Source organism: Macaca mulatta, chromosome 2, assembly GCF_049350105.2.
Source record: "Macaca mulatta isolate MMU2019108-1 chromosome 2, T2T-MMU8v2.0, whole genome shotgun sequence".
NCBI classification, from domain to species: Eukaryota; Metazoa; Chordata; class Mammalia; order Primates; family Cercopithecidae; genus Macaca; species Macaca mulatta.
Window position 1 is genome coordinate 137,903,456 of NC_133407.1, and position 25,086 is coordinate 137,928,541.

The 25,086-nt window shown below is 36.7% G+C and overlaps 1 protein-coding gene across 1 annotated transcript in view; it reads right to left on the reverse strand.

Moving 5' to 3' along the window:
* Positions 1–25,086, reverse strand: part of CNTN3 (contactin 3) — a 339,447-nt gene that overhangs the window by 94,306 nt on the left and 220,055 nt on the right. Inside the window, exons 6-11 of the mRNA XM_077994230.1 lie at positions 9,974–10,177; positions 8,667–8,769; positions 7,963–8,147; positions 5,034–5,170; positions 3,937–4,066; positions 1,361–1,511 (exon numbers count right to left, since the gene is read on the reverse strand). Of these exons, the coding sequence (XP_077850356.1) occupies positions 1,361–1,511; positions 3,937–4,066; positions 5,034–5,170; positions 7,963–8,147; positions 8,667–8,769; positions 9,974–10,177 (910 nt within the window). The remainder of the gene's footprint in view (positions 1–1,360; positions 1,512–3,936; positions 4,067–5,033; positions 5,171–7,962; positions 8,148–8,666; positions 8,770–9,973; positions 10,178–25,086) is intronic.

The following is a 25,086-nucleotide window of genomic DNA, read 5'->3' on the forward strand; positions in this document are numbered from 1 at the left end:
TAAGTTTCCATTTTCTCATTACCTGCAGAAATATTTCAAGGTGATAATTCACGTAGTGTTCTGTGTTAAGTTTCCTACTGCTGTTATAAATGACCACAAACCTGATGGCCTAAAACAACATCAATTTGTTCTCTTACAGTTCTGGAGGTCAGAAGTCCAGTATATGTCTCACTGTGCTAAAATCAAGATTCAGAAGGGCTGCATTCCTTCCGAATCTGGAATCATTTTGTGCTCATTCAGGTTGCTGGTGGAATTCAGCCTCTTGTGGTCATGGAACTGAAGTCCCTATTTTCTTTACTGCTGGCTCCTTCCCCCACCTTCATAGCCAGCAACACTCATCAGGGTCTTTCTCAGGCTTCAGGTCTCTCCTGCCCCTTCTGTGATTATCACAGCTCTCTGACCAATCCTTCCACCTTCCTCTTCCTCTCTTAAGGGCTCAGGTGATTACTTTGGGCCCACCCAGATACTCCAGGATAATCTCCTTATTTTAAAGTCAACTGATATGACTTCAGTTCCATCCTTAATTCTACCTGCAAATTTAATTACCTTTTGCCATGTAATATAACACATGGGAAATAACACATGTAATATAACACATGGGAAATAAATAGTAAATTTATAATAGATAAGCAGCAGTAATAACCAATACTTACGCTTACTTTCTGGCAGGTGTTTACCTAAGTGCTTTATTAATATTTATGTACTTCATCCACATAACAATTCTTGACATTAGGCGTGAACTCTTATCATTCCCACTAACAAATAAGGGAATGAGGCACAGGAAGATTAGGTCACAGTATTGAGCAAGTAAAGGCAAAAATGAAGATTTGAAACCAGGTGGTCTAGCTCCAGAATCTGTGCTTTTCACTAAGCCCATCCTGCTTCTTCATCTCAATGTTATAATTATAACCAGGAAACCAGGGACGCCTTTGCTTAAACTAAATACCAGTAGTGCAAAATTATTTGAGTACAGGATAACAGCAATATTTGTATTTCTTTGGCATGTGCTGTTATTATACATCCTTCTCTTCTTTGTCCTGGGATGTGGGTCTGCTTCTGGGACCAACATTCCTTCATCATTCTGGTTGAGTCTTCCCAGTGATTCAGGAAGAAAATTCTTGTTAAAAAAAAAGTATTCTACGTGGGAAGAACTTAGATATATTTTCTGTGTTTCGATTTCAAAACACTGAATACTCTTACAAAGGTATTAAAGAACAAAAAATGCCACTATTTTAGTTCTTAAAGATCTCCCACGCTACTGAAATGCTATTTGGTTTCATTTCATATTTAAAACCTATGTTGACATCAGCATGGAAAGTGAGAGGAAAGTAAATGGCCGCTTTTCTGGACATCAGAATACCTTGCATGCTCCTGCACGCTCACGTCCCCCTTCTTCCAGGAAGAGCGTGCCCTCGGGGAGGCTCTGGGTTTACAATCCAAGCTGACCAGGCTGCCCACCTGCACCTGAACCAACTTCTTCATTGGATTCTTTGAAAAATCCGGAGCAGAAGCTGAAAAGCGAGAAAGGAGAGGAGAAGTGGATCATTTACAAAATTTCCTGTCAATTGTAAAGGCCCATTTTTACAGTTTTAAAAGTTCTCTTTACATTCAGGGTGTCGGTGCTTGATTTACTTGGCTTACTGTGTGCCACACACAGGATAATTCATGCTATTATGTTTTCTAGCAAGTCTAAATCATGAGACAATTACTTTATACAGAAATTTGTAGTTTATGGTGAAGATTTAAAGTAGCTCAATCATGCATTTATTAAATAAAAGGAAAACATTTGGTATAGAATGTTTTTAAATGTTAGCTCCACGAAGATAGGAATAGGGTTGTCTCTCTTGCTAACCTTTAGGACACAGCACTTGGTACACTCCCTAGCATTCAACAAAGCTCAGCAAAAGCTTTGAGAACAGAGGCTAAGCATTGAATTAATATTCTCATACATATGCATGTAACAAGTGCTATGATAAAATGTTCAAACTGTCAGGTTGAACTTCCAAACTGGGGAAAAATAATATTATGCACATATTATTTTAAATGCTATAATATTGCATGAAATATAATAATGTGTAGAAAATAATTATGTTTGCTAATAATTCATGGGATGTTAATCCTGAAACAACATTTGAACATTTAAGATACATAATATTGTATCATTTGAATGAAAGGGTATGTTAATTTAAAAAAATCACTCTTCCTTTTACTGTAAATGTGAAAAACGTTAAAAACCTAGTGCATTTCCCAAACAGCTAACGCTGTGTCTTATGGCAAATCCCAGTGAATATAATTTATTTATTTGATCAGTGGAAATCTTAGAGTGAATCATATTATGTAATTATATATGTGACTGTGGTAAAGAAAACATGGCATCCAGAGGTTGCTGGCCTTAAAAATTAAAATCCTAAAAGAGTGATTTTTGTTAAAACAAAAACTTGTTTATATTTGAATACAATCTTTTGTTTACGCACCTCGTATTTTTTCATACACAACAATCCCACACGGCACATTGAGTAGGGTTCCACCCAATTTAAAGATTGATAAACTATGGCTCATTAGGTTAATTTATTACAATAGAATTGCAGTCTTTCAAGTTAAGACTTATATGCAAACTCCTCCCTCTTTTTGTCATAATATACTACTTCTCTGTCATGGATAACAGCAGCCAGATTTTCAGTTGATCATCCCTCCAGGCATCAGTCCTCCTGGTACAGATGATGCATTTCTAACTGCCAGGCACTAGAGATGAGAGAGCTACTTCCCATGAAACCAGGGTTTTTCAATCACTCTTGACATATAACATTTTGGGCTGGATAATTATTTTTTGTGAGAAGCTACTTTGTGCACTGTAGGATATTTAGCAGCCTATCTGTCCTTCAGCCACAAGATGCGAATACCACATACTGGTCCTCTACCTCCCACAGCAACCAAAAATATCTCCAGACATTTCTAAATTTCCCTCAGGGCAAAATTGTCCCTGGTTGAGAAACACTGACTTAAATCATGCAGGGCCTTATCACTTGCTGACCATATGGATTGGTTCAGAAACAAGTATTAACCCAAATTAGGCTATCTGGGGCCAATGGCACGCAACACTTTGACTTCCCTTTGAGCAATTAAGACAGCCGTCTTTCTTCCACCGGAATGACTGTGGTAATAAATTCAATTTGTTGGGAAACATCATATAGAACCTGATAATGGTGATGATATTTGAACGCTGGACCAAATTATGCTGAAATCCAAATTCTCCATTTTAATAACATGGACAGATGAACAAGCCCTCCTGCTCCTCCTCCCTTCCTCCCTTCCTTCCATTCATTTGTGCTATGCTATACTATGACATGGCATTTTGCTTGGATTTTCAATCATTTGCAATGTAAATGTTCTTCTGGACAATTGTTTTAAACATGACAGAAAATTTTCTTTTTCTCCTATACCTAAAGTACAAGAAGATCATCTATGATTTCAAGCAGTGGAGCCTTGGACAATGAAAGCCTCAATGTGTCCAATGTGTCATGCTTCTAACAGAGCCACTAAAGGCAAAGGCAACTCTTTTTGAATCAAATATGACTGACTTAAATTTTGGTATTTGCTATTAGGGACTGGCAACAGAGAACACCAAAATCACTTATTCTCCTAAAAGGCTTTGCTTAGTTGGTAATATTGGAGGTGGATAAGGATATCTTACGCCAATATTTGATTCCTACTGTAGATTTACTTAACCCTTGGTCCTCAATTCTGGCCATAGTTGCTGTTTTTCCTTAGAAACTGTTAAAAGGTATGCCTTGATTAGAAACTGAATGATCATGCTATAATACTGTAGATATTATTAGATGTAGGAACCAAACGTGAAAAGTAAGTATTACTGCTTCTGGAAACAATCAAGAATTGAAGACAAAAAATTAACAGGAGAACAGAGAAAATCAGTCTTACCAACAACTTTGAGCTCAGCACTGGAATAGACAAGGCCATGTTTGTTTTCTGCTATGCATTGGAACATGCCAGAATCAGTCACACTTAGGTTTGTTATTGTAAGGGCACCATTTTCTATCTGTATTCTCTCCTAGATGATAATAAAAATGTCTTTCATATAAATAAACATATCACTTTAGAATAAAAATGAACTATCATTTCACTCATACACAAACTTCCTGCATTTTTCTGAGAATATTAGACAGGCTGGCTTGAAATTTAACCTTTTCCTTATTTTAAATGTGAAAGACTAATTTACATAATAGCTATGCATTAGAAGTACGAATTAACATCCTTCAGTCCAAAAGTATATCATAAAATAGATAACAAAGCAAGAGGTAAAATATGAAATCATTTTACTTTTCCCCCTACAGTTAAAGTTTCTTAAAAATGTACCATGACTTTAAAAAATGTTTTATGAGGTTGATTTTTATCCCATCAGCTGGAAATATTTTCAGTATGTTTTTTCAAATCATGCAAGTTAAAAACATTATAAAATCTGTGGATTAGAAAGGTTTCTGGGAAACACATATATTTACCAGAGTTTCTAGGTAGTATGAAAGGTTAGGTATGGAAATTGAAAGAACATAATTGACTTAGTATACAAAAAAAGGGCATAAATTACATGGCTTGAGAATGACAGTGATGGAGAAAATATGTACTTATGTAACAAGGTAACCAAGTAATAGATACATTCATTCTCCAGAGGCCACACCAAGTTGTCAAACAGGAAAAGGAAATGATATCCTAAATTTGATTAAAGTAAGGCCTTCTCTAATTTCAATACCAAAAAAAACAGTAGATTACTTTACAGACTAAATTCACACCAGGACTTCTTCCCGGTGAAATGCCATGCTGAAAAGCTCTCCTCACTGGCAGACTGGGTACTTGATTTGATATTTTTCCTCCTCTACCACTGCTTAGAAGTAAAGGAAAGTATGTAAACTCAACAGTTTATTTTGGTACTAGGGACTAAAGAAAGCATCTACTAAACACAAAGTGAGGAAAGGGTGGATTTACCAGGCCTCTAAATCCATTTTCGATCCATGTTACCTTACCTCTAGCACTAAGGCTGCTCCATTTTTCAGCCATCGGTAGGAGGGCTTGGGCTTGCCACTCGCCCTACATTCCCAGTAAAGACTGTCCTCCACGGCTGTTTCCACATCCTTTATGAGTTGAACCCAATGGGGCTTTGCTTCAATGAAAGAAAAAGGAGAAGAAAAGAAATTTTAAACACCCGGCAAATAAAGTGTATTTATTATTTTATTATCTTATCTGGATTAACAGAAATGGACATGACTATGAGTAACAGATTGAAGTGAGAACAGAGGCTAGAATTATATTTCATTCACTAAGTATCTACTCAGTGAATGTATGAAACATTTCTACATTTGAGGATGGATGTTGCAATCTGTTATTTCCTAAGGCAAATTAATTATATGCTTTCTCTATTATCAAAATTCTGAGCACTGTATTATATTATTTAGATATCTATTAGTAGACGGTAATACAGGTACACAAAACTGATTTTGCTTTCCAAGTGCAGCTTCGAATCATGAGATCACAACTGATGATAACTTAATAAGTGAATAACAGCATACATTGTTCTTAATTATGAACTAAAAATTAACATCCATAGGAGGCAAACTTCTATAGCTGAGGAAAAAATATTTTCCACAAGTTAGAAATAACTTAATTAAATACAAACCAGTGAGTATCTTAAGAACCTCTGAGTGAATTAAGATCAAAGCAGGAAAAGATGGATAAGTTGGTTCAACTTGAGTCATGTGATTTTTTGCCAGAAAAAGAAGTAACCGATGCAACTTTAAATTGTGTATGCAAATAAGTTCCATCAAGTGGATGTATCATTTTCAACTTATGCTTTAGAGGGTATCTGGAAAATTCATTTTACAGATGAAAGCATTGTACCACTTACAATGAAAGTCACTTACTGTACGCAGTATATCCAGCCAAGTCTCAGCTTGTGTTTTAAATCCAAAACTCGGAGGTGAGATGTCTTACTGGTTTCACATTGCATTATGTATGTGATGTGTACTGTGGGATTCACATTTGCATCCTCCATATGGAGAAACAGTTTATCTATTTCCATTTAATTGCAACCATGGGAAGATTTGTCTTTCCATTTCTAGCTCATAAAATTGCTTTTTTATAAATGAAATTGAAATGAAACTATGGCTATTTAGCTTTTACAGAAAATGTATAGGTCTAAGTTTTCTCTTTTTTTTGTGTGTGTGTGTATATATATATACACACACATACATGCAACTTGCTCAGTATGAAGTGTAGTTCAGTACCAAATCACTTCCCTCTATATTAAAACACATTTTCTTTTTCTTTCAGGAATGATCAGCCTGAGAGGGAATATGACTGTGAACAGACTCACACATCAGCCTCTTATAGAGACCCAAGTTTCAAAAAAAAAAATAAAAAAAAAAAAATCCCACAAGCTTCCCATAGTAATACTCTTCTTCTCCAAATGGGAGGATAATTTGCTGGACTAAAAATTCCTGAAATCATAACTGCCACATCAATTCTGATTTCTCCCCTTATTCCATCATATGAGATGTAAACATTCTATACACTATTTTTCACATGAAATATTAGAGCAGATAACTGGAGAACTGCATGGCATCTACTTAATATACTAATGTTAAACAGAAATTGCAAGGCAACTTTCATGAAATGCTTTATGGCATAAATTTCTGATTTATATTTTAGGTATGTATCATATTACCTACACAATGGACTAAAGCAATAGTCTGCCTCTTTTACTAAGTATAGCAGACACTGTTGGTTTTCTATTGTGCATTCATTTCCTCTCTTCCTTATTCCTAAAATAACCCCAATTGTTCATTCAGTTGTCTACTCTTCCATCACCTCACATTGTCTATAGAAACATGACATTTTTCTCTATTCCAAGTGAAGCACTTAATTGTCTAATCTAATTTCTCCTTGCCAGTGACTGGTTTAGGAATGAAAACGTAGCCAGTGAGGTTTGAGCAGGGGACTTCTAGATGTTTCGGAGAAAGGAAGGATGAGTAGCAACTGATGTGTTAGTCACTGCTGGCAGCCATTTTGTGATCATAATGGAAACTAACATGCAGAAAAAGGAAAAAAAAATAGACAAGGGCAGAAAAACTAATCACAAAGAAACTGGGTTGTGGCCTGATAAGGTAATTAAATGATAATTTAGCTTTGGATTTCCTTATCATATGAAGCATACAATTGTTTATTAGTATACAGCTAAAAATATTTTTACTGAAACATTAATACGGTTGGAATGTCCTGTGTGTTCCCATAATGGTCACTTCTTATCCTTAGATCACGTAGTGGTTGTGCAGAAAGAAGGAACTAAGATAGAGTATGAGAAAAGGTTACTTGGCTTAGTCAGGGTCTTAGAGCCTTCCTTACCCAAATTGAGCAGTACATCAAAAAAAAGTGATTACAAATTAAAGGCAGCAAACAGAGTACAGATACATTTTTGGAAGGGATAGAGTAACACTGAAGAACTCAACAGGAGCCAGAGTTCATGTGGTTTGTTTAATACAGTAATTGCAACTTTTCCCAAAAGGCAGTTTTTTTTTTTTCTCTTTAGTAGAGGTAACAAAAAAGATACAAAACCTGTTTTCTAGAGGAGAAGACAGACAGAAAAGAGATCTCTCTCTAATGTGTTTAAGTGTGTGAGAGGTTATTCTTAGGAAAAAAATATGAAATATTTCATCTTTGCATGAATCATCTTAAAATGCAAAATGAGTATATATTCAACTTCATTACAAAAATTTATTTCTTTTTAATACCCCCTACGATAAATGTTTATGAACACTTAACAAAATGTTGAACAAAATGTTTAACCAACAAGTTGAACATTGGGATTCTGCTATAATCTCTCACCCCTAAACAACAACAATATTTTATAGATGAGAAAGTAAAAGCTAAAACTCCAATTTGCCCAAAACAGATGCTCACCATAGTAAGTGAGACGCCCTCTAGCAACATTTTTTCCTCGTGAATTCTCAGCAATGCATTCATAGGAACCTGCATCTTCCTGTTGGAAGTTGGGGATTTCAAGTACACCATTGAACTTCCTTAATTTAATTTTGCTGGAAAATGGCAGTCCATCACTTCTTCTCCAATTAATCTGAGGTATGGGACTAAGAAGAAAATTGTCAAGTTGTTTGCTGTTGTCTGGAAGCCTTTTCGATTTGAGAAAGTAAAGCTTTTAAGATTGAACAAGAAGGCACAGGATTTTAAATGCAGAAAAACACTTCCAACAGTCAATTATATAAACCGGATAAAAGGATTTAACAACTCTTTAAGTTGATATTTTAATAAAATAAACTTCATTTTTCTTGAGTCAATTCATGATTTCGAGAAAAAAGCCTAATACAGACCCACTATATTAGATTACAGCAAATGAATAAGGGGGAAAAAAACCCCACCAATTTATTTTATGAAATTAGGCAGGCAGAGTAATTTTCTTCAAATCGACTTTAAATATTAAAGTTTCAACTAAATTTTATATGTGCATTTCCCCTGCATTTTATTTTTCCTTTGCCTCAAAATGAAAGTAAATTTTAGAAAATAAGAAAGAAGAATCTTTCAAAAACCATTCTGATTTCTTATAGCAACCTAATATTTCAGCACATAGGAGTAAATGTTATAAAACTTACTTTCCAAGGGCAAAACATTCCAATTTCACAGTCGAACCTTTAGCTGCTGGAAGAGTTTCTGGAAACTGAACTTCTATTTTAGGTTCATATTCACCCATCACACCTATAAATCCACAATATAAAATTAATCATTTCAATTTTCCTTTGGAATTGCCTCTTTTTTCTTAAATAAAACTTTCTTTTGCTCCATTTTGAACCAGCTCTTCTAGTGATTTCAATTAAATAAAATTTAGTCTATGCAGCTCAGATTCCCTTTTAACAGCCATCAAGTTGTTGATGAAACAGATTTTTTTCTTTAATGACTTTTTAGTGGTGCTTTTTAGCCTATAAGAAAATATCCAGAGCTTTAAAAAACCTGAACTAACTTGGGTCAAACACACAATATTAGTAAACATTTAAGGACTTTGGATTTGCTGATTCATAGGTTACCAAGTACAGAGCAGTTCCAAGAAAACCACTAAGTCTTTTATATTACACAAAATGGGAGGCTTTGAAATTGTGTATTCAATTTTGACATTGCTAGTCAAACTGAAATATATAATATATTACTGCTTCCTGAAATTTCCCTAAAGAACAAAAATTATGGCAGGGAATTTACTTAATGATACCGTGGTAGCAGAGATACCAATCTTAAACTTATTAAATGGCTCCCTGGAGTTAAGAAACAATGACTTAATAAATGGGAAAGGTCAAATTCAATTATAACTGACTGGAAAAAGTGCTTCAATGCTTTGTGATCATAGCATTATGCTGTATCAGATATGGTTCTGTGTAAGTGGGTCAACTACCCAGGCTTATGGATCTGCTTCCTCGGCAGCTCATAGACTCCCCTTAAACAGCCATCAAGGTGTTGATGAAACAGATTTTTTTCTTTAATGGTTTTTTTAGTGATGCTTTTTAGCCTATTACAAAATATCCAGAGCTTTAAAAACCTCAAGCTGGCAAAGGTCAGGATAGGTGACTTCATGAGAGTCAACCTGAGCCCTGGACTCAGAAGGGTCTCATGCTTGGTTTAATACTTTGCCATTGCTGTCTTAAAATTCTTAATGACTTCTGAACAAGGGGCCACTCATTATTATTTTGCACTGGTCCCTGCAAATTATGAAGCTTGCCCTAGGTAAGAATTATGCATAAGGACCTATGATTTATCAAATCATTTTTGTCATTGTACTCATAAAATAGTCTTTGTGCCAAAAAACATGAAGTGACAATTCTTCTCGATGTACTTTATACATTTTCCCAATTGCTTTTTTTTGCAGCCTCAGCACCATTTGCACTCAGACTTGCACTTGGAGAAGTTTCATTACCATCAGAACGTAGCACCAAAGGAGTTGGAGAGCCCAGCACTCGGGCATTTGTCACCAAACTTGTCACCACACATGTGTAATTTCCCACATCCGACGGCTCCACCTTAGATATGTAGAGGTGTCCTGTCTCCTGAGAGACAAATCTCCGACTATCTTCTTCAACAAACGATGGGTATTCATTGAAGATCCAAGCATATGACAGTTCTAATAAAATTGTTGAAGAGAGAAAGAAATTCCATTATTAAGGACAGTTTTCCATTGTGTCCTTAATGTATCTATACAAACATCAACTTTACTTCCAAGCAGTGCTGAGTGTTTTTGTTGCAGGCCATGAAGAGAAGCAGTTAAGTGAAATAACTCTCCATGTATTCTTTATTATTATGGAGGATACCGTTGATTAGTATCCTGGCGGGAGCAATATTATTTACTGTCATCACATCTCTGCTTCAGACACCTTCTAACAAGCTTCTCCAGTCTTGCTCAGTTTTAATTCATATCTCCATCCTGCCTGTACCATGATATCTCAAAATTAACAATCTAATCATGTCAATTCCTGACATCAAACTTTGCAAAGTTCTTTAACCTCTCAGGCATAATGCAAAATTGCTTCACCTGAATATGAGGTCCTTCCATGGTTAAGGTCCTTCTCAAAACCTTAGCCTCTGAGAAGCCCCATGCTCTCTTTGGTCCCTGAGTCTTTTGCACATGCTGCTTCTGGGGACTACAACTCCTGTTGTCTCTGTCCTGTCTTTGGCTTTCTGACTTTCCACACCAACTGCAATCTTTGAGATAACCTTCAAATGTTTTTCAAAGCTTGGTTCCAACATCAGGAATCACCTCCTCAAGTGAACTCTTCCTTAATCCTCCTTCTCTGGGTTGATGCTCCTATACAGAGTAATTCTAAGCTTATTTCAACTAAAACACTTATCAGTATGTAACATTCTACTTACTTGTCTGTCCTCCTATCACTTGTTAAACAAGCGATGTTAGTTTTTATTTCACCTGCCCTTCTCCCTCCTCCAAATCAGCAAAATGAAACACCCAAAGGCATTTAGTAGGTCCTCAATAAAGATTCATTCAGTTAGTTAAGGATACAATTATGCTACTGACTAACATCTACGTAAAGTACAGTATGAGAGTTTTCTTGAAGTTTACAGCCAAGGTGAATCAACTTTCTGCAAACGAACCATTGTTCTTTTTTTTGTGTGTGTGATAACGAGGACTAGATAATAATATGCCACTTTGTTCTGGAGGCCCAGGTTGTTCAGCGCCAAGTTGAGATCTAAGCACAGTTACCGTGGTTGGTTTATTGGCTTCCTGCTTTCCTGAGCCCTATTATCTCTTAGTTGCATGAACTCTACTGTATTGATTCATTACTGTAGTGCTTTCCCAAGAGTTTAAAAAAAAAAAAAACTTTTGGAAAACATGGAATCAAAATAAATTTAATGAATAACACGTTCAAATACATTTAAGAGATAATTCTCATGGTGAAGGTCTTTCTTTTTGATAAAGGGAATAGTGCTAAGGACCTAGAAGAAATAAAACATGATGACTGATTCCCAATCACAATGCAGTGCAAATGCTTGATGTTTCCAAAAAGTAGCAAGCCAATTGCAAATTATACAGACATCCAGAAACACTGGTTTTAACCTCACACTGATCTTTAAATCATGCTGTCATATTGGTATAATGGTTCATGAAATTTCAGTCAGTCATGTGGTAAGTTGTGAGCTCTAAAATCACTTATTGGGTTGTATGAAGCAAATGTATCTCAAACATTAACTCTATGGTTATTCTCATGCCTACCCTGATGATGCTTTTCTCTTGCAATAGTATTGAATAAACCATAGAGGAAAATAATACTAGCAAGGTAAGTTGAGTTTGCTCTGCAGTTGTTAAAACTGGCAGCTGCAGTAGCAAGAGCCCTTCAGGGTCTTCCTGCTGCTCTTAAGCATCCATTTCCACCTCAACATTCCCCAACTCCTGCAACCTCACTTTGCAGTAAAGGAGGGAAAGCAATCTTTCTCTGCTTTCCAAAGTGTTCTACACATGAAACTAACAAGGTTGTTCTTCTCCCTTTTATCCAGCCAGATATCAACTGCTCTCCAATACAGTAGGCCTTAGCAGGGCATTAGGGATAAGTCAATCCTATTAACCCAGTTTATATTTAAAAAAAAGGTTGATAAAAATAACTCCGATTCAGAGTCAGAAAACCTAAAATCTGGTGAATTCATGCAAGATAATATTATACAGTAATTAGAATGTATGAACAATAACTCCACGCAACACTTGGAAAAAATATCACAAATATAATTCTGATTGAAAATGTTCAACTCAAAATATTTGCATAACTCCCTTTATAATGTGTATTTTAATCCAAAGGTTAATATTATTGATACTTAAAACGTTATTATATTGTTATAGAGATATTGTGGTGGCTTTGCCTATATGACACAATAACTGATTGGTAGGAGAAGGAAGGAAGCCAAAATTAAAATCATTTTAAGGCTGCTCCCAAAATTAGCATGAAGTGGATATGTACAAATCAAGGTGTAGACTGGTGCAGACATGGAGGTTCCTCCTTAGGTTTCACTTCAAGAGAACCTGCGGCACAGAATACAGTTGACTGATAGCCTCTACCTGCTACCCCAGGAGCACTGTGGCCACACACCTCCCTGTGCTGCTCCTAGTACTGAACTGGGTGGAGGTGCTAATGCTGGCTCGTTCCTGCCCCATGAAGGATTTCTCTAATGGGCAACTTTGACTCAACATTTTCACAGCTTCGTTCCCCATTTTCACAGCTACAGCATCCTCAGAACCATGCTGTAGTCTGACATTCTTCCTAAACAAGTTTTCCTCCCCACTCTTTGTTCACCCACATGGGACCTGACTCGCAGTCTGAGGTTCTCTGCCCATTTCTGCTCCTTCACCTTTTTTCCTTTACAGACACTTCTCCCGTACTTTTTAATAAGTCTGATTCTTTAGTCCCATCTTGGTGTATGTGTCTCAGGGAATCTGAACACGGGGTTTCTGAAATTGAGTAACAGACTCTACTCTGCATTTAAAATTGCTCCTCCCCCTTGAATTCTGGGAGAATGCCCACTTTCATCGACTTCCTTTCCTAGGGATAACTGTCCCTCTTCCCAGTTTCCATCGAGATAATCCCCTCATGTCACTCCCATTCTTCAAATATGCAAACTGACTCCTGATTGATTCTTGGTACCTGTCCTCCAGACAAGTGAAGGCAAGACAGTATCCCAGAGAAAAACAGTGTGAGGCTACTCTGAGATCCCCACTGAAGAAAATTTGCCATTCACAGATTTCACCAACAAAGAAGAAAATATTTCACCTTCTCCATTGGCCAAAATGCTGTGCAGCCATAAACCTTCATATAAAATTTGAAAACAAATGGCAAGAAGCTTCTCTTTCGTAGAAGTTAGGATTTTTGCATTCTTTGTTTAGGAATTAGTGTAACTGGGCAAATTAGGAGGTCTATCTCAGAGTGGTATACTAATATCCCTTGAATTACACTGGGCTTACATTCTTAAACAACCACTCAATGCAAAATTTCAGTGATCCAAATAAAACTGTCCAGAAAATACACATCCTATATACTTCATAATATCGAAAGCCATTTTTAAAAATGGTTTTATAAACACTCCCTTTCTCTTTGTATCTCAGCAGCACAGTATGCATAGTTTTATATTAAAAGCACAATGGTCTACCTATTGAAATAATATGTAAATGAATAATCCAATTATCTTCCTCCACCAATTCTCCCAAACACAAACCCAGAAAATCAAGAGAGTAAAGATCCTTGACAAACAATGAAGAAAAACTAACTCTAAGGTTTTGAGCTTGGAAAAATGGAAGAAACAGGAAAAATAGGAGGAGCCACTCTGGGGCTGGAAAAAGGTATAGTAAAAATAGTCTTTGAGACTCAGACAGAGGATCTAGACACAAGTGTTCAATGAGTGGCTGGGAGATTCAAAGGTAAGCTTAAGAGAGAGTCTGGGCCTAATACTGGTGGGGTAGGCAGAATAAGTCCCCAGAAAAAGTCTACATTCTAATTCCTGAAACCTGAAAATATGTTACTTGACATGACAAGGGGGAATCCACAGACATGATTAAGTTAAAGATCATTTGATAGGAACAAACTTGGGTTATCCAGATGGGCCTAATGTAAACCCAAGAGTCCTTGTAAGAGAGAGGCAGGAGGGTCACAGTAAGGGAAAAGGAAACGTGACTACAGAACCAGGTGTGGTAGTCAGAGAATAACATTTCAATATGCTGTGCTCTTGGTTTGAAGATGGAGAAAGAGACCATGACTTAAGGAGTGCAGGTGGCCACTAGAAGCCAGAAAAGGCAGAAAAACAGATTGTCCCCTTGAAACTCCCTAAGCAACATAGGCCTGTCAATTTCTTGATTTTTAGCCAAGTGAAATTGATTTTGGACTCTGGACCTCCAGAACTGTAAGAGAATAAATTTGTGTTGTAGTAATTTGTTTCAAGAGCAATAGGGAAGTAATGTACATGGCAAAGGTGATTAAATTAGCCATCTTGCTCTGAATTAAGGTAGGTCCACTGTAATCACTGGGGTCCTTAGAAGGGAAAGAGAGGGGCAGGAGAGTCAGAGAAGGAGGTATGACTACACAAACAGAGATCTGAGCCATATAATCACTTGCTGGTGACCAAGAGCAAAGGAACATGGGCAGCCTCTAGAAGCTGCTGCAAAAGGGAAGGAAATGGATTCTCCTCTATAGCCCCAAGTAATAAAGCCCTGCTGACACCTTGATGTTAGCCCAATGAGATTTGTGTTGGACTTCTAATCTACAGAACTGTAAGGGAACAAATGTGTGTTGTTTAAAGTAGCGGCGCCCAACCCCCCTGGTTCACGGACCAGTACTGGTCTGTGGCCTGTTAGGAACGGGGCCACACAGCAGGAGGTGAGCAGTGAGCAAGCAAGCGAAGCTTCATCTGTATTTACAGCTGCTCTCCATTGCTCACGTTACCTCCTGAGCTCTGCCTCCTGTCAGATCAGCGGCAGCATTAGATTCTCATAGGAGCACAAACCCTACTTCAAACTGCACATACGAGGGATCTGGGTTGTGTGCTCCTTATGACAATCTAATGCCTGATGATCTGTCACTGTCTCCCATCAGCCCCAGATGGTGCCATCTAGTTGCACGAAGACAAGCTCAGGGCTCCTACTGATTCTACATTATAGTGAGTTGTATAACTATTTCATTATATATTACAATGTAATAATAACAGAAATAAAGTACCCATAGATAAATGTAATGTGCTTGAATAATCCCCAAACTCTCCCCGACACCCACCCCAGTCCATGGAAAAAAAATTCTTCCACAAAACAGATCCCTGGTGCCAAAAAGCCACTAAGTTTGTAGTAATTTGTTATATTGGCAATAGGAAATTAACATAAATAATGATGATAGCTAACAATGATCAAGTGTTTATTATATGCCAGGTATAGCGCTAAGTGCCTTGGCTAGAATTTTCAAAAACAACAACAACAACAACAACAACAACAACAACAAAAAACAGATGAACAGAGGCGGAAAAAAAAAATGTAAAGAAAGGCTGTAATTGGAAAGCCTAAAGAAGAATCAGATTGTATTTAATACGATTATAAGATCAATATAATGTTGAGGTATTCCAAAAGAGATATCAAACTACAACCCCCAAACAAATAAATTAGTGATTGATTACTTTTTATGAAGATTCAGACCCTTGAAGACATAGAAAAAAATCAAATCTGCATTTAATAGAGTTGTACACTGACATGAGAGGTATGCAGAAATTTGTAGCACCTATCTTTGTTTATAGACTTTCTCTTTGAGATGGAATGAAACATAACTTTTATGTCTTAGAGAGAAGAGCTACACTGACTTTTCATTTATTGCCTCCATGACTATGTTTATATATATATGTACGTATATATCATTCTGACTGAAAATATTTGAGAATAATGTGATTTATGCATTCTCAATACAGTTAAAAAATCTACTATAATACTATCAGAGTTTACTTATCATAAAAATCTGCATTTGCAATAAATGTTAATTGTATCAAAGCAAAATCCATATCAAATCAGCATTCTTTGGAGATTTCTAAAATCATTTTATGTACTATGATAAATAAAAAGCTGTAATAAAAATGATAATTTGATATATTCAAACAAGCTAGACTTTACAAAACCTTTCACAACCTCCTGTGTAAATCACAAGCACATTATGCCAAACGATTTGGCCAGTGGGCTTTCTATTAACAATGGTAAGTGAATACTAGGAATATGAATTTTTTTAAATTCAAAAGCCAAGAAGTTTTACCAATCAAAGCTATAAATTTAAAAAATGAAGTCCTGAAACTCTGCTTTCTAAAAAGTAATATGTGATGAATGACATTCTGCCTCTAGCTACATTCCTTCCCTGGTCACTTAAGTATAAGACCAGTCAATTTAACATGAAATATGTCACTCTGGTGTTTACCTGGAGATACATTAATACATATAATACTGACATTTAAGTTTTTATTTGTAGTTCCATTGTAAAATTCTATTATGAAGGAGATTTAATCCTTCTATAGCCACTTGCTAGAAGAAATTCTGTCAAACAAAATTGCTGTTAGGCAAAATTGTAAAAGTAACTTGGACCATTTTCTGTGATGCCAACTGGGAAGTCTGACCTACTTTAAAACAAAGCATATTTAAAAGTGTGTGAAAGCTTACTTGATGTCATTCAAGATTTTTATCACCAATTCATACAGTCAGGAAGAGAATTTTGCTCTGATGCTTACAAATCGCACCACTTTGGTGGAAAGTCTGGGATGCAGTATGTACTCAATGATCTAAAACAATGTAGAAACCTAAGGATAATTTAAGGTTCAAATAACACATAGTCAATGGTTAGGATTGAAGAGTCTGTACTGTAAATCAAAAGACATCGATCAGCATGTTTAAAATTTTGCTGCATTTTGTTGTATTGTAAGTTGTTGCTTTATGGATGACACTATTATATATTGTCTGTTTCCTTGTTTAGACTATAAATGTCTACCTAATCCATTCTGGTTTAGGATACTACCAAGTCTGACTTGTGAAGGTCCTAAGATAAGGAGAACAACGACCAAGGAGGAAAAACACTAAAAATGCTATTTCCTTTTTCTCCTCATATTTTAGGGCTGGTTCTAGGCCAGAGGTTAGTGAACTATGACTTGCCTGCTTTGTTAACTAAATATATTGGAACACAATCACACTCATTCAATTACTACTGTCTGTGGCTGCTTTTATGCTATAAGAGAAGAGTTAAGTAGATGTAAAAGAGACTGTATGGTTCATAAAGCTTAAAATGTTTATCTGACCTTTTAAGAAAAGGTTTGTTGAACCTTGTCCTAGGTCAGTGATATCTAGAGATCAAGTTATGAGCTTGACAATCCTTTAACTGTCTTATTTTATTTTTTTCCCCTCTTGCCTTTGTAGGGCTATCATGGTGTCCTAACTCCTATACGAAGCTTCACAAAGCTCATGCTAGGCTCCTAAGACTTTGATACTCACTATTTCCTCTTTCTCTCTCTTGTTTTAGTCTCTGCCTTTAGTTGAGCATATATGAGCCATTTCCACTGGGTAACTGAGATAAGTTATCTAAGAGATAACAGTTTCCTGAGATACTATTCCACTATATTCAGTTCTACCACACGTTCTTTCAGGAACTGACACCAGTGGGTACCAGCATCTTTCATCATATTGTGACTCCACAATATACTGCCACCCCTTATCTTCACTTTTGTTTTTCTTTGAGACAGAGTCTTGGTCTATTGCCCAGGCTGGAATACAGTGGCATGATCTCAGCTCACTACAGCCTCTGCCTCATGGGTTCAAGTGATACTCCTGCTTCAGTTTCCCAAGTAGCTGGGATTACAGGTGTCCACCACCATGTCCAGCTAATTCTTGTAGTTTTAATAGAGACGGGGTTTCGCCATGTTGGTCAGGCTGGTCTTGAACTCCTGACCTCAGGTGAACCACCTGCCTCATTGTCTTCATTTTTAATGCTTCTGCCAGGGAAGCATCTTTCCTATCAAATATCTCTTTCCTGGTACCATGACTGCTGCTATTGATATAGCAGTGTCCTTCAAGCGCCCAACTAAAGTGCTTACCTTCATATCTGTAAATGCAAAAAATGTGAAGAGCAACTCTGGCAGCTATTTTGTATTTTTGCTTGCATTCTGTATCCTTTCTTTTTCTCATGAGGAATTTTTTAAAGAGAACATCCCCTCTCCCATCTTTAGCTGAAGTTCTTTCGGTGGGACTGACTATCCTTCACTCCTCGCTCCAGAGACATCTCAAGATGAAGAAGTGTAATGATGGGACCAAATTCAGTGACACTCGAAACAAATTCAGTGACTATCCTTCACTCCTCGCTCCAGAGACATCTCAAGATGAAGAAGTGTAATGATGGGACCAAATTCAGTGACACTCGAAACAGGATGCCCAGCAATGGCTTAGGGGGACTGAAGAGAACTAGCAACAGCACTGGCAAGAAATGTATTGACCTCCTTCCTTTTGGCAAGACTGCTAAAGAAGCATGGCATTGCTAAGGAAAGGAGTTTAAATTTTCACAGCAGAGAATGTGACATAGTGAGAGATGGATAGAGTTATTGCAATATTTTATGAAGCTTAGACAATTCCCTCATGCCACAGTCTCAAGCTTGCAGTTCCTGCAACCTCCAGCTTGTACCTGGACTTTCTGGTACAGTGATGAGACTCAAGAAACGATTCCCAAAATGACAGCACTGGCACTTCAGATAGAACGAACTAGGAAATATAAAGCACTTCTCTGCTTCCTCATTTTTAGTATCAAAATGTACCTTTTCCAGAGAGTTCAGAGCCCCTGAAAATGTTAGAAAGCAATCTTTAGATTAGCTCCAAACCAAAATGCTGTCAACACTAGATGTTTCATTGCCAAGATCTGCTTTGTATGCTGAAAGAAAGTGCTTTGTAATAGCACATTTTGCACATAGCCACGCTTGATACAATGTGCATTTTGGTGTGCAGATCTTAAATTTATGCCAAAGCCTTGTTGCCAGACTCGCACTTTCCTCATCGCTTATACTGAATAGCAAGCATTTTCTATGACTTCAGTGACAGTAAATAACAATTTCTTTTTCAGTTCAGTCTCGGAGAAGATAAAGAAGCCTACAGCTCATGGGAGTGCTAATTGTAGACAATTATGATTTGATTGACCTGCCTTGCTATTAAAATGATATGCAAAATTTACACTGCCCTTGCAAAATGGAAATTCTCTTTAGTACAACCTAACTATGGAAAGCCCATCCTTTAATGAATCCAAAGGTAGTGCTTCTGGTTTATCATTCCCACACCAACACTCAGAAGCTAACTCCAGAGAGGGGCTTCATCAGGTTGCAAATGATACAAAAGAACCATACAGACAGGGAAAATGTGCAATAAAATATCTGAAATAATTAAGGGCTAGTGAATAAAGGTGCTGCATCACAATAACACTGTCCATTCCACATTACATCTCATTTTCTTTTATCAAAATTTAAACTCTTTCCTTTAAGGAATGTCATGGGGGCTTTATTGTTCTCTTCTTGCATTATGGGTGATTTTTAAAAGCTTAATGAAATGTCCACTTTCACTGGTAAACAGAAATGAGGTCATTAGTAGAAGATGAAGTCGCCCTGCCAAATCACAAGGGTCTTCTTACCCGGGACAATGAATGACTCCTTAGAAAGCTGGAGAAATCGTTCTCTCTCTCTCTCTCTCTCTCTTTCTCTCACACACACACACACACACACACACACACACACACACACACACGCACACATATACACGCATGCACAGTACTACTATTGACCATTAATAGCACATCAAACTATTCATCAAATAAAGTAAAAAACCATGAAAAAAACCTTATTTTAAAAGGAATCTTTTATACTTTCTGAATGATACTTTTTCTGAATAAGTTAAAATAAGTGATGGCTTCATTATAAATTGCACTATTAAAATATTACAGAGCCACCTGACATTTAAGAAATAGTGTCTATATAAGTACTTGATTATGAAAGGATATGCAATTATGTCTGGATATGCAAAATAAACATGAAGAAAATGCCCCTAGAAATCAATAATCAAAAGTAATCCCAGTCTGTTCTTCAAATCAGTAGGGCTCTATAAATGCTAATTTCTTTAGGCACAAAAGGATATGCTGGAGACTTCACAGCTGTCTCAGGTTCAAGTCAAATATAGATAGTAGTTTCACAGGCTTTGAGAAAAGTGATAGAAAAGAGTAATAAAAATAGTATTTGTACTATCTCAGTAATAAATATATGTGTTTACACATACATTTCTTCCTACCCCCCTACACTATCTTTCCAATCCTTGTCTATCTTGGCTATGGAGATATGTCCAGGAAAAAGAAACTATCACTCTGTAACTCTGTAGAAATGTCTTTCAAAGCCTGAAAAAAGAACTGCAACAGTCTTTCTGCAATTTTAATAATTTAGCTAAAAAAAGCCCTCCTGATGTTACAGAGAAATATGCATGAAGAAATATAAGGTTACTGCTCAAATTCAGATTTCAGTTAAAATTCTCATTTGTTTAATATTTGAGTCTTAAAAAACTTTAAAATAATATTTATTAGCTGGGAGTGGTGGCTCATGCCTGTAATCCCAGCACTTTGGGAGTGCTGGTGGATCACCTGGAGTCAGGAGTTTAAGATCAGGCCGACCAACATGGAGAAAACACATTTCTACCAAAAATAAAAAATTAGCCGGCCATGATGGAACATGCCTGTAATCCCAGCTAACTGAGAGTCTGAGGCAGGAGAATCGCTTGAACCCGGAAGGCAGAGACCGTGAGCTGAGATCGTGCCATTGAACTCAGCCTGGGCAACAAGAGCAAAATTCCGTCTCAAAAAAAAAAAAAAACCATAATGTTTATCTATAATTGACAAATTATAATTACATATTTTTATGGGGTACAGTGTGATGTTTTGGTATATGAATACAATGCAAAATGCTTAAATCAAGTTAATTAACATATCAACTAGCTCACATACTCACCCTTATTTTGTGGTGAAATATACTCTTAGCAGTTTTGAATTATATAACACATTATCAATAACTATAGTCACCACGCTGTTCCACAGATCTCAAAAACACGTCCCTCCTATCTAACTGAAATTTCGGACCCTTTGACCAACATTTTCCAATTCCCGCCCCCCAGCTCCCCCCACCACCAGCCTATGGTAACCACCATTCTACTCTCTATTTCTAAAAGCTTGACTTTTCTAGATGCCAAGTGTAAGTGAGGTCATGTGATATTTGTCTTTTTGTGCCTGGCTTTATTTCACTCAGCATAGTATCTTCCAGGTTCATCCACGTTGTCACAAATGACAGAATTTCCTCCTTTGTAAAGGCTTGATAATATAATATTCCACTGTGTATATATACAACAATTTCTTTATCCATTCACCTATTGATGGACACTTAGGCTGAGTCCATATCTTGACTATTGTGAACAGTGCTGCAATGAAAATGGGAGGGCAGATGTCTCTTCAGAAATGGTCTCTTCCTGTCTTTGATTGTAAGTAGTTTTTATGTTGACCAATTGGCTTATTTATCAAATCCTCCATTGTCATTATTTTATATTTGATACTTTCCTGTCAATTGTTCCTTCTTGACAGTATACATCAATGCAATGAATAATTTCTGATCAATTAAAGACTTACCCCTGAAGAAATAGGTGAATGCCCCTAATTCAGAGTCTGTTTCACAATTTCCACTACTTGGGAGTAAGGAACAGTTAGACAGTGAGAAGTGAAAATTAGCAAGAAAATAAAACTTGCTCTTATTCTTTTCACACCCTGTTCTTATGAGCCTCCCAGAAATGATGCTGTTTATGTCATTTACACGATAGAAAAACATTTCAAGCTAAAAATAATTTCTAGTAGTAGCCACACTCTTGTTATTTAAGTGGGTTTACTTTATCCCTATTACATTTTTCGACACTCCACCTATCTATTTACCAGCACACCATTTTAAGTAACAGATGTGTGTTGAATTGGTCAATAAAGGTAGAGATGTAAGAACAGATGAGAGGCATCCTGATGTACAACATGTCAAAGGCAAACACTTAACCAAGGAATTCTATAATATTGTATTTCAGTGCTATGCAGATCTCAGATTTTTTCTCTTCTTTTCTTTTCTTTTTTGACACAGGGTCTCTCTCTCTTGCCCAGGCAGCAGTGTGGTGGCAGGATCATGGCTCACTGCAGTCTTGGCCTCCGGGGCTCAGGTGCCTCCCACCTCAGCCACCTGAGTAGCTGGGACCACAGGTGCATGCCATGACGCCTGGCTAATTTTCTAATTTTCTGTGGAGACAGAGTCTCACTATGCTGCCCAGGCTGGTCTCAAACTCCTGAGCTCAAGCGACCCGCTCACTTCGGTCTCCCAAAGTGCTGGGATTATAGGTATGAGCCACCACACCTGGCCCTTTTCATTTTTAAGGAGATAGTTATTCTAATTTGATTCTTGCTTTAATATAAAAATACTGAATTGATTGAATATTGGCTTTATTGTGATTTTCAAAATTACAGAACAGGAGTTCACTGAGGCAGATAGAGTTACAGAAATAAAAGCAAACGTGTCCTAATTCGACTTCAAAGCAGTGGCTCAGCTCATTTTTGCCTGAGGCAGAAAGCTTTCAAAGCTCATGCCATAGTCCTCAATTGGCAGAAAGGGTATTGGCCTTTCAAACCCAACAATATTTAACATAATCTAAATATGATGGTTCTATGTACAGTTATCCCTAAGCTGTAGTAAAGTTTACATTTACTACTTAAATAATTTTCTTTCTGTTTATATTTTTCAAAAAAGAAACAACTATAATAGAAGTTATAAGAGCACTGTCCCCCGACATTTTTTAGTTCCAACTATATTTACTGAACAATACAAGGAAATGCAGTGCAACCACCTGCTCCCTCTTCCACACATTTTTGTAAAAAGCAATTCTAATAAAGGAAACGGGTCTCCTTGTGAAAAGAAAAAGCAGCAATCATGTGAGTATTCTTCCACCAACTTGATAAAAAGCTTTTCTTTCCAAGAAGCAAATATGTAGATCTGCAGTAAAAGAGCATTAGATTCTGCCTTGATCAAAGTCAAGAAAAAACTTACCTAGGAATTCTAATCCGTTTGACACAAATGCTCATTGATTCTCTCTCAACTGGAGAAATACTGAACTTTATTTCTTCAACTAGTGATACAATATTATATTTTCCATTTATTCTCCCTAACAATATTAAATTATTTTCCAAATAAATTCCTATTAAACAAGTGGTCCTGGTGATTTACCTTGGTTTTTGACCATTCTTTTTCTTAATATTAACTGAGGTGATATAAAGATCTTTTCTGTCATTTACATTTTGGCACTTCATATTCTGTTACAAGTAAAAGCAACACATCTATTTTGGTTACTCTGTGGGACTTGAGTCCTCTGTTTCTAGACACTTTTTCTGTCTTTTCTGAGACCATATGCTGTACAGGGCTCTGGGAATTACTGAACTGCTCATATTTGTTTTGTACCACATTTTATCTCAACAACATATCTTCTGGGATATTTATAAGTATGTTTATTTCTTTCATCCCTTTATTTTATTAATTCAATTAGTTGATCTTCGGCTGGCATGTATTGAAGGGCCTTTCTAGTTTCTGATTTGAATGTGTTAAATCACAGGCTATTTAGAGTGCCATGTTTTAGATCAAGCCACCTCATAGCTATATTTTATTTCTGTCACTCATAGACACTTAACTTACTTGGGCTCTGATAAAAATAATAAATTTTATCACTTCTCGTTAGAGAAGGATTTTCAGATTCAAATAAGCGAATTTTCTTTTGCACCATTTGGTCCCCAGAGGAAATGTAAAAAAAGGCAGTGAGAACAGTCTTAGCAATAAGGATTTGGCCATCATCCCCTAGGGGGCCGGATGACCTTTAATGGTGGCTGGTAGACAGAACATAGAACATCTCTCTAAATTTCCTTTTGTCCTCTTATATATGAATATATGAAGGGAAGTTTCTCTGTCACTTAACAAGGAGAAACAACAAAACTAATGTAGAGAACAGAAATTCAGAATACAAAATACTGTTTAAGGACACAAAAGTGTTTGACTATTGCTATCTCTGATTGTTAAAGTAACCTGAAACGAGCTTTTTGGGTACTTTTGGAAAGAGGACAGACCTCTGCATTGGAGTCATAGGATTTGAGGTTTACACTTGTCTTTGTCCTCTAGGTATGTGCCCTTTGATAAATTCATTTAAACTCTCTGGTCTCAGCTTTTTCTCTTACCTGAAAAATGAGAGGGTTGCACGAGAGAGCTCTGGTTGCCAACCTGTGGGATGGGAGTTCTTTGGGGTCTGTGGAATTTCCACAAGGATTGGGTAATCCATATGCATGCTGTGGTTGATAGAGAGACTGAACTAATTCTACGTTATAAAATACATATGCAGGTCCTGCTTTTTAAAAAGTGTGAGCAATACTGTGATTAACAAAAATATACTTCAGCTAAACAGTGTTCCTGAATTCATCATAACTTTTGGGTATCGCATAGTTTCTCTTTCAAAAATATGAAAACCAATAAAATCAGATAAGTTGACTTCTCACTGTGAGCCAAATTACTGATCTTGGCAACTTGTACATAGTAACTTATTTATTCCTCAAAAAAGTATAGGAGGAAAGTGCTATTATCATCCTGTTTTACAGATGAGGTAACTAAGATAATGGAGGAAGCCGCACGTAATATAGTTGGAAGGATGTGAATCCAGGGAGTGTAAGTCAGAGCCGGAACCACTACATAAAGCTGTCATTTCTATGTAGCTTCTCAATCACGTGAGCAGCAGTAACATTTTGACTGTTAAAATGTCTCCGAGAATTCAAAAGGGTTGGGGAATGCAGGTGTTTAAGACCTCTTCTAACCCTTAAAATCTTAAATCTCCTCTACAGCTTTCATTTTGTATAAAAAAATGTCTAGGGTAGTGGTGACAAACATGAGCATATGGCTGGGCGGTGGCTCATGCCTAGA